The 10,753-nt window shown below is 42.1% G+C and overlaps 1 protein-coding gene and 1 pseudogene across 1 annotated transcript; one reads left to right on the top strand and one right to left on the bottom strand.

Moving 5' to 3' along the window:
* The first annotated feature begins 591 nt into the window (after window positions 1–591).
* On the top strand, window positions 592–2,299 carry LOC146559446 (E3 SUMO-protein ligase ZBED1-like). Its single transcript, XM_085244328.1, has 3 exons — window positions 592–1,704; window positions 1,903–2,121; window positions 2,228–2,299. The coding sequence occupies exons 1-3, from the start codon at window positions 592–594 to the stop codon at window positions 2,297–2,299; spliced, it is 1,404 nt and encodes a 467-aa protein (XP_085100454.1).
* A 1,557-nt stretch (window positions 2,300–3,856) lies between these two features.
* LOC146559445 (E3 SUMO-protein ligase KIAA1586-like) lies at window positions 3,857–8,890 on the bottom strand (annotated as a pseudogene).
* Between the last annotated feature and the right edge of the window lie 1,863 nt (window positions 8,891–10,753).

Below are 10,753 nucleotides of genomic sequence, written 5' to 3'. Positions count from 1 at the left end.
GGAGCTGCGCCTGGATGACGGCCGATTCCAGAGATATCACCGTCAGCCAGTTTGAGGACCTGCTTTCTAGAGGTGGGGGAAAAAATCGATACTGCGTAGTATCGTGATATTTTGTTTGCTAATAATGTATCGATACAGGGACAGCAGATATCGATATTTTGTTCCAAAAACTTCCAGTCCACCAGATGGTGCAGTTGAGCTTTTTCTCTAGTGAGGTCAGCAGAGGTTAGGTCAGCACATGGGAAAATAGATCAAACAAAGATGGAGGAAGAAAAAGAGATCAGGAAAGCGCCATCTGTGTTTAAATCAAATGTTTGGACGTACTTTGGATTTTTTAACAAGGATGGAACAAATGAGATGGATATGACACACGGGATTTGCAAGGTGTGTCGTATGAAAATAAAGTACTCTGGGAATACTACGAACATGAGGGCCCATCTTACACGGCACCATCCAAAAATAGCATTAACCGCGGACGGGAAAGCTAGCTCTGAATCAGCTCCACTGAAAAATCAACCAACGCTGGACACTCTTAGCTTAGCAAAGCTATCTCCCAATTCAGAGCGAGCTAAGAAAATAACACAATCTATCATGTACTTCATCTGCAAAGACCTGCGTCCTTACAACATTGTGGAAAACGAGGGCTTTTCTTACATGATCAAGACGCTGGAACCCAGGTATGTGATACCATCACGACGTTTTTTCGCGGACACAGCCGTACCCAATCTCTACATAGATGTGAAGCGTAAAGTTGAGGAAAGTTTGAGCACAGCAGAAAGGGTTGCATTAACTTGCGACGCATGGACCTCGTGGGCTGTGGATTCATATGTGACTATAACAGCTCATTATCTCACAGCGGACTGGCAACTGCTGTCTTACGTTCTCCAAACTCGAACATTACATGAAAGTCACACCGGAGCGAACATTGCAAATCTCCTGCAAAATGCAGCACAGGAATGGGGGATTGCCGACAAAAATCTGGTGGTTGTCACCGACAATGCTTCTAATATGACAATTGCCACTCAGCTAGCGGAATACCTGCATGTGAAGTGTTTCGCCCATACCCTCAATCTGGCATCACAACGAGCCTTAAACCTGCCTGCAGTAGCCAGGGTCTTGGGAAGAGTGCGGCGCATAACTGGGTTTTTCAATAGAAGCACAGTGGCAAACCACGCTCTGGAGCAAAAACAGAAAATGTTACAGCTCCCGACTCACAAGCTCAAGACTGACATCTGCACGAGATGGAACAGTGCTTATGACATGCTCCAGCGTTTCCTTGAACAACAACCTGCGATTTGTGCAGTGCTGCTGTCTCCCGAAGTCAGAAAGAGTAGCACAGATATCTTTACTCTAAACGAGACGGATATTGGGAACACTGAAGAAATTGTCCGGGCCTTGAAGTCATTGCAAGTCGCGACTACTGTGATGTCTGAGGAAAAGAATCCTACTCTGTCTCTCGTAGCACGGCTGCTAGCACAGCTGTTGCACAACACCCAAGACAACATTGGTGACACAGCACTGGTCAGAAACATCAAGCAAAGTATCAGTCAAGATCTTAAGAAGAGATATGCCAGCACAGTCGAGAGGAACACCCTCTACACAGCATCAGCTCTCGACCCACGCTTTAAAACCCTGCCGTTCCTGTCACTGGAGGAAAGACAGGAAACCTGTGCCAGAGTGGTTGCTGAGGCTATAACCCTTCAGGTAAGCAAACATTCTGGTGTTATAATTTAAATAACTTACTTACAATATTAGTAGATCGGTGATATTTTTGTCATATTGGTAATATTCTATTTAACAATTAAATACATTAATTATAATTTGCTAACATATTACTGCATACTAAAAGATATGAAATATTTATTTTCTTCCTCTCTCTGTATGTGTGTGGGTTTTCTACAGGAAGAAAAGAGGCAGCAGCCCATCTGTGAGCCAGAAGCCCATGAACATCATGAGAAACCTGACGAGACTGAACAAAATCTCAGACCCCCTCTCATACCAGCCAAGATGAGGAAGTCTTGTGGGTTAACAGACTTGCTTGGTCAGACTTATGGTGATGTTGGAGCCCCACCAAAATCATTATCTGCCACAGCTGAGGAGGAGGTGAAAAGATACCAGGAGGTCACGTCACTGGCACTCACAGAAGACCCACTAAGCTGGTGGAAATCCCATGAGGAAGTCTATTCTTTCCTGGCCACACTGGCAAAAAGATACCTTTGTATCCCAGGTACTAGTGTCTCGGCTGAAAGAGTCTTCTCAACCGCTGGAGACATCGTCACAGCAAAACGGAGCACTCTGACTTCAGAGCATGTTGATCAGCTCCTTTTTCTGAGCAAGAATGCTGACATTGCTTCACTGTCCAAATGTGTTTAACTTTTTAGGGCAGCAACAAACAGGACAGTTTAGTTATTTTAATTTAAGAAATGTTTTATTTTATTTAAATTTAAAACTTTTTTATTTAATGTAAAATTATATTTTGTTTTAAGCTATAATTGTACCAGATAGTTACGTTCAGTTAAGTTGGTTACTAGACTGTTATACAAACCATTCACTTTGTCAGCAATAAAACTGACTGACATGAGAGAAAGACTGAGTGTGAGACTTTATTATTAGATAAAATGAATATTGATAAAGTTTACCTTTATGGACAAAATCTGCAGTAGAAAAAATATGTGATAAATCACAAAATATCGTATTGCAATACCCAGAATATTGCAAAAATATATATATATAAAAATAAATAAATAAATAAATAAATCTCAATAATATCGTATCGTGAGTTAAGTATTGTGATAATATCGTATCGTGGGGTGTATGGTGATTCCCACCTCTACTGCTTTCCCTCGTCGGTCCCAGCATCGCCCGCCTAGACACCAATTACAGGCGCTCAATCCCACCTGCAGAGCGCCTGTCCGTCTGCCTGAGGTTAGTAAAAGTGTTTAATACGGTAGTCCTTTATTGATACCTGTGCTAATATGCTAAACCATCCATTTATACACTGCTAACATGGATGTGTTATGCTAACAGTGAATGCTGTCGGTGTTTACTGATAGCAAACTGTGGTACAGAGACGACTGTTTATAATATTTCTAGTGATACTCAGAAGCTCTCATCAAGTCCCGATTTAATTCGATTTATGCTGTTATCAGTGTTTGCAATGATACCATGGCTGTGGTGTCACATCAATGTATGCGCTCGGTGTTTGCTGATATCAAACTGTAGCATTAGGACCACTGAGTTAACCTTTGTAGTGATACTCACTCCTTTTTATTTAGAACTGGTTTAATTCTGGGATAGTTGAATATTTGTATATAATCCCTGCAGCTGTCAGACTCTATAACAGGGCTCACCAGCCCTTATTAAAACAGAGTTAGATAAAACTGTGAACAGTTTGGTTCATCTTTAGTTACATGGTTCTATCTTGATAAGCTATGTCTTATCACAGATTAATTGTTCAAAAATATTAATGATTTAAGCAAGGAAAGGGCTACATGTCAACATACAACTCTTTATTTCTATTAATGTCTTACTTCATTCCTACCTGATTGACATGTTTAGGAATTGTGAGTGATTGGCACACTGTAGTGGCAAAAGTTGCTACCAATCAAATTATGATATGTTAAAGTTAAAACAAAACACAGCTGTTTTAGATATTATCTAATATACATTTTGTAATTATCCTTATAATTACAAAATGTTTTATGTAAGATTTAAGTTTTGTGATTTAAATGACATCACAAAAGTATTTTGGAATTTGAATAATGTATTTTGTAACTGCAGTACACATAATACTAATTTTGAACAATTTTGTCCAGGTTCCTTGTCACCGGGGACTCCTTCACGACCAAGCATTCAGTTACAGAGTCGGTGTGTCCACGTTGAACCAGATCACCCCCCAGGCAGCGATGGCCATCTGGGACTGTCTAGTGGACAACTTCATGGCTGCGCCTTCACCTGGAGACTGGCGGTCCATCACAGAGGGATTCCAGGAGCGCTGGAACTTTCCTCTGTGCTGTGCAGCTCTGGATGGGAAGCACGTCCAGACAAAGGCACCCCATATATCATATAGGAGACACACACATTGATATACACCAGTGCTTTAAGTGGCCCAAAAGAGGTGCCGGTACTCTATTTTTTTTCCGCCTCCCCTGAGGTAACAACAACTATTGAATGGGTTTTATATACAACAGTCAACAGACAACCTTATACAAAATAATAAATCATTTTATTAGTTTGCGGATTTGCTTGAGCTAGAAAGAGCTACTGAACATAAATAAAATGTGCAAAAAGGTATTGAAATTTATTTTTAACAAAATGTATATAAAATAAATTATAAAATAATTTGTATTTTGCTCTCTCTCTTGAGTCACTGCTGGTATCAGCAGCAGCACTTGTAAAGTGTACCTGCAGAGCTTGGTAGTTCTCCCATACTGCTTTCACTGTTCTCTCACTTGAAGCAACCCAATGCACTGATAAAACACGGCCTATCACAAGGAGACGTTGTCCAACATTGTGAGCACTCTCGGTTAACTCCCTTTGGTTTTTTGGTGATGCATGGCAGAGGGAGTAAAGCTGATCTAAGAATATTTTAAAGTGGTTGATTCCTCCTACCTCCTTCAAAACATCACAAACTGCCAGTTCCAGTCTGTGATTGGAACAATGCCAGACAAACAGGTAAGGGAATTTGGAACAAAGCTGCGCAGCAACTCCTGCTTTCCTCCCAAGCATCACTGAGGCTCCATCACAAGCAAATGCCAACAAATGTTCCTGTAGGTAGTGAGGGTCAAAGCCATTATTATGAAGACATCCTAACAGTGCTTCAGTGATGTCCTTTGCTGTGGTCCCCTGCAGCTCAATCAGTTCAAAAAATATTGTGTCTGGATTTTCACTGGAAATAGCTGACCGCAGGCACACGACAAGCACAGACTTTCCACTTATTGTAGTGGATTCATCAATGAGCACACACAATTTTCTTTCATTCATCACTATGTCATTGACTACCTTCTTTTTCATTTCAGCTGCAATGTGATCCAGTATATTTGCACATGCGTTATTAGAGTGCAAAACTCTGCCCATCTTGACACCATTTAAGACTTGCAACTGGACATCTATTGGCATGTCTGTAAAGGGACGCCCATGCTTGCCAATCTTATAAGCTGTTCTAAACACATTGCAAGTTGAAGCGTAGTCAGCCTTTCTCATATCTTCATTGTGTTTTTGCATTGTATTTTGTGTTGCCTTCTCTTTTATTTCAACTGCTTTCTTGTGATAAATTGAGTCTCTGTGCTCTTTTATTTTCTTTCGTAGTGAGTTTTGTTGTGCAGCCTTGTCCCTTCCAAAAGACGAGATTAAGCACCCACTCCACTCCTGCGACACTCTCTGCCCTTGCTGCATGTCCACGCGAGCACAAACTTGACTACACACACTACGACCCAACTTTTGATTTCTGCTGATCAGCCACTTGTAATTTGTGGAGAAATACCGGACTTGTGCTTGGGACCAACATTCTGGCCACTCATGCTCGCTAACGCGGCTGTTGTCATCGGTAGAAATGGTGTCATTCTCGTCCTCGTCGTCCGCGGCTGCGGCACTAGTGCAGCTTTCATTAGCTTGCGTATGACCTGCAGCGATATCATTCTGGCTTGGTGGGGTGTCAGCCAGCGAGTCCTCTGATTCTGACCTTGTTCTTTTACTACTCAGAGTCTGAAGCCAGGAGAGCATATTAAGTGTTCATTGTTTTTGTATTTTAACCGAGCAGCTGTTTGCGCGTTTTACACACCCTCTCCGGACCACGTTGAGTTGACATGACAACGGCAAAAGCGACGCATGCGCTTTTCACTTGTAAAACACATTGGTGTATGGGTAATGTAGTCTCTGCTCTCGGTGGGACGAATTAGGAAGCGTGCTTGTGAAGGGCGCTCTGAAAAGCGGCAGCGCAGCCAAACGATTATAACAGATGTGCAAATGAGAGTACCGGTACGCTAAAAGCACGTTCTGGGCGCATGGAGAGGTGGCGGTACTCTCAAGAGCTATATTTAGAAGTGGCGGTACTGAGTACCGGCGCGTACCGGCCCACTTAAAGCACTGATATACACTAAATATTTATTTCATTTCTTTTTTGTGGTGCCCAAATTTATGCACCTGCTTGATTTTGTTTAAACAATTATTGCACACTTTCTGTAAATCCAGTAAACTTCTTTTCACTTCTCAAATATCACTGTGTGTGTCTCCTGTATGATATTTAACTGACATTTTTTTATTGTAACAACCAACGATTTATACAGGAAAATGATGGCTATTAACAAGGTTGCCCAAACTTTTGCATCCCACTGTATTAGTATATTTTGTCATTAGTATAATATGAAATAAATTCTACATGTGTCAAGTCGTGTGCCAACATTTGCTGTGTAGTAGAACTGAGACATTAGTCATTATAAAAATGTATTTGAAATAATATTAAAATTCTCAAACAGAAAAACATTAAACATAAATATATAAAATATAAGAATTTACAGAGAGACAGGAATAAAAAGGACCAGCTGCTCTCCAGAGCAGGAACAAGGCTGAGGAGGAAATGCTCCATTGGAGACTGGTGTGGACTCTTCAGGGATACCAGGATGGCCAGCTCCACCACCGATGGACCGTCCTGGGACCCGTCCCTCATCTGCCTCGGAGCCGTCCTCCCCTGTGGGCCTGTAAAACAGCACAAAACACAAAGAAACGAGAAGACTGCTACTAGATTTTAATTTCAACATTGAAAAAAACAAAAAAACAAAAACAGGATATAATCAGATTGGTTGTAGATATTTAGTAAAGGTGATCACAAGGCAATCCCACCGACTGAAAAGGTATCAGTGCTTGCTGTACATACCTGTGGGTGCAGCAGCAGGAGCTCAGGGACTGGGGATGCTCTGCTGCAGAATCAGTTGGTTCTATCAATACAGTATTAAATGTTAACAGGTTGAATATAATAATCGTAGAGTAGACAGTGGTCTCTCATTTATTGCAGCAGGGGTTCTCAGAATAACTAGCCCCTGGTCACAGTTCTCACAATTGATTCTCAAAGTGCAAACCTTTGTAGATTGCAAAACGTAAAAGTATTATTATGCCGCGGTTTGTCTTCATCTGCCCGCCACTTTCGTGCGCCTTTTTCCCTCGCGGTGCAGGTGTGTATTTCCGAATGAGGGTCATAGTTATGGGTGTTTTTGTGCTGTTTTTTCTATTGGACGTGATGGTTATCAAAACCAAAAGTGATAAATTTGGCAAGCGCAGGAGACACGACACGAAGGAGATTTGTCAATCAGGCTGCAGAATGCAATGCTGTACTGTGCAATAAAAAAAATCAGCGAAAAAGTGAAGCAGTGACGGATGAACAGCGGGACCACTGTGTGCTGTTTATTAATAAACAATAAAATATATTCCTAAATGACAACATGGATAAAAGCAGAACGGTATTTGTACTTCAGTGGGAAAATAGCGGTGGCTTGCTAGCTTTTGTGCAACTTTCCCGGGTCAGTAAAAACTTTCAAAAGAGAAATGAATGAACTTACCAGGTTGCCCGATCTCTTCACATATCTTCCTCCAAGCTCGGTCCTTTTTATTTCTGTCTCGGTACAGAAAGCAGCTGGTGTCGTACAGCTTCGAGTTGTTTGCTACCGCATTGATTAGCCTTCCCCTCCATTGAAGTATGAAAGGCTTTGGCTGGATCTGCCCCTTTGACCTAGGTCAAAGCCACGTCACCAGGCTCCTAATTGGTTGTCGCGGCGCGATTTGACGCTGGAGTTCAGATTTTTCCAACTCGAGCGGTAGACGCGAAATGCGCGTATGCACAAAATGCAACAAAAAAACTGACGCGCGTGGTTTTATTCGCGCGTCAAATGCGCCAGACGCGCTACACTGACGTGCGTTTCACACGTTTTGGCGTTTTCGCGACGCAAATCTGCTTCTGAATTTTCGCAGGACCCGCAATCGTGTGTCATCGCGCCTTTCCATTGACTTTACATGTAAACCTGACGCTCTATTCGCGTCCATCGCGTTCGGTGTGAACACACCGTAAGGCCCGGCCACCAGACGCTTGCCCTCGGGCACCCTCCCCGGGCCTGGCTCCAGGGCGGGGCCCTGGTAACCCTATCCCCGGCAGGGTAAACTGTTCCCTTGATGTTCTCTTCATAAGGGTCTTCTGAATCGCTCTTTGTCTGCTTTTAATAAATGAGGTCAGACCAAAACAAACAATATGTATTTCACCCTGACTGATGTAGACACATTCACGCTGTTACAGTCGCTTGACTGGAACATCTTGTAATTATTACTTTTAATCTAAAATAACCCGCTCTAACACCAATCTTACCTACAAGAGAGCACGCAGCCTCCACTCCTCCGTTGTAGATGGATGATGTGGCAGATGGCTCTATATGGTCCCACATAAGCTGGATGTAGTTGAAGACCTGCACGTAGCCAGCTGTGGCCAGAGCCCACCACAGGGACCAGTAGATTAAATGTCTGAATGGTGATAATTATTACAAGAGATTATGATGATGACTGTACAGCTACTTCTACTGTTTAAAAGAAGTACCCTATGAATACATTATAAAAATTTGGACCAATTAGTTGTAATCCCAGGTGTTAATTAAATGCAAGTGGGCACTCAAAGCATCTTAGTGATTTAAAAAAAAATATTGAAAGAAAAGAAATGCCTAGAAGAGTAGGACTCCCTGAAGCTTTGCCAAAGCAGATGAACAGTTTCTCTGCTGCAGTAGCCAGCACTGCTATTATATTCCATCTTCCCTTTCCCCGAGCCTTCTCCATCCTTATCCGTCACTGAATCCTTTTCTCCCCGTAGCCCCTCTTGCTGGCAGTCTACAGCTGCAGCCTTCTTCCCTTTGAAGAACATGCTTGTCTGGGGCATGGGCAACCAGAATGAGATGAGAAATGCCACGCTCACAATTCCCAGGGTAATAGTATTGATATAGAAGTAGTCCAGGCCTGTTGGTTACAATTGATCATTCATTAGTGCTTGTTTAAAGTTCAGTTCATAATTTTCTTTCTTGTCATGCATCAAATGTTATTTTTCATATTATTGTGGTCAAATACTGTAGCCTGTATCACTTTATCAGCTGTAAACTGTGTGTGTGTATGTTTTATTTTGTTTTTCTTAAATCGCTGATAGAATTGCTTGGTTTTTAGCTGGCTGTCTGACACATTTTGATCCCAGCTGTTGCTCCTGTGTGTTCACCAGAGATCAGACACTGCCACTAAACGTCTGATTCTGACTCCCTCTTTTCTTTTTTTCTACAGCTTGTGTGCAGACACTCTTATTGCATGTGTTTAAACTATCCAAATAAAAAACGAAACAAAACTGAGATTCTGACAATCCCAACACGACACACAATACTGAATTGTAGACGTTTTTGCCCAAAACGAGTCACACTGGGTTACAGAATCGCAGCAATAGATCAAACCAAATTTTGCCTATTATGTGTTGAGCTTTTGTTGGTTCCTAAATGTTGCTGTTCTGCTATTTTGCAGCACCATTTGGCACAGGCTCCATGAGTATGCCAGCTGGATTTGGGAATACTGCAGCCTTCAACCTCCCCACCAGCTTTAGTGGAACGTTCCAGCAACCTTTTCCTGGTCAGGCTCCCTTCCCTCAGCCTCCCGCCTATCCCCAGCAACCCAACGGTGTGTGTCATGTAGACAATAATGGCTATGGTGAGATTTGAGCTGTAGTTGTCAAGTGGTCGTCTATAAAATTTTTCTTCATGTAACATTTGGTTCACTCAATTAACCCTGACGGAAAAGGTCTTATTTGATTTGGTAATATTATTATTATTGTTATTATTGTTTTAATTATATTTATAGCTATATGAAAATAATATAGAGCAAGCTAGATAGATAAATGAGAGAGAGAGAGATCCATGTCCATCATGTAACACTTGAAATCACATTATGTCTTTCAGGTGGAGGATTTCCAGCCTTCGGCCAGGCCAAGTCTGTTGCAACTCCTTTTGGGCAGGCAATGGCAGGACCTATGGTCTCTAGCAACCCTTTTCTGGTTAGTCTGGTGGCTATGTGCTATAGTCTCCTGGATCAGTACTGTGCAAAAATCTTAACTCATCTTTCATTTCTTACAGTGGCTTGTATTCGGCCCCCACAAACATGAATCAATTTTATTGGAATTCCACATGAAAGACCAATACAAAGTGGTGTACACGTGAGAAGTGGAACAAAAATCATACATGATTCCAAACATTTTTTACAAATAAATAACTAAAAAGTGGGGTGTGCGTAAATATTCAGCCCCCTAAGTCAACACTTTGTAGAACCACATTTTGCTGCAATTACATCAGCCAGTCTTTTAGGGTATATCTCTACCAGCTTTGCATATCTAGAGACTGAAATCCTTGCCCATTCTTCTTTGCAAAACAGCTCCAGCTCAGTCAGATTAGATGGACAGCGTTTGTGAACAGCAGTTTTCAGATCTTGCCAGAGGTTCTCGATTGGATTTAGACCTGGACTTTGGGCCGTTCTAACACATGGATATGTTTTGTTTTAAACCATTCCATTGTTGCCCTGGCTTTATGTTTAGGGTCGTTGTCCTGCTGGAAGGTGAACCTCCGCCCCAGTCTCAAGTCTTTTGCAGACTCCAAGAGGTTTTCTTCCAAGATTGCCCTGTATTTGGCTCCATCCATCTTCCTATCAACTCTGACCAGCTTCCCTGTCCCTGCTGAAGAGAAGCACCCCCAGAGCATGATGC

Source organism: Mchenga conophoros, linkage group LG14 (genome assembly GCF_057382185.1).
Source record: "Mchenga conophoros isolate Kocher_MC1m ecotype Shallow Benthic linkage group LG14, M_conophoros_male_GT1.1, whole genome shotgun sequence".
In the NCBI taxonomy this organism is placed as follows: Eukaryota; Metazoa; Chordata; class Actinopteri; order Cichliformes; family Cichlidae; genus Mchenga; species Mchenga conophoros.
Note: the sequence above shows the minus strand (reverse complement) of the source record. Positions and strands in the feature narration are given on the sequence as shown.

Bases quoted from the DNA above. Each gene is read 5' to 3' on its own strand.
- LOC146559446 (XM_085244328.1), top strand. From the start codon at position 592: ATGTACTTCATCTGCAAAGACCTGCGTCCTTACAACATTGTGGAAAAC. The intron at 1,705-1,902 runs GTAAGCAAACAT...GGTTTTCTACAG, and splicing joins CTGAGGCTATAACCCTTCAG to GAAGAAAAGAGGCAGCAGCC. The intron at 2,122-2,227 runs GTCACGTCACTG...TTTGTATCCCAG, and splicing joins AGGTGAAAAGATACCAGGAG to GTACTAGTGTCTCGGCTGAA.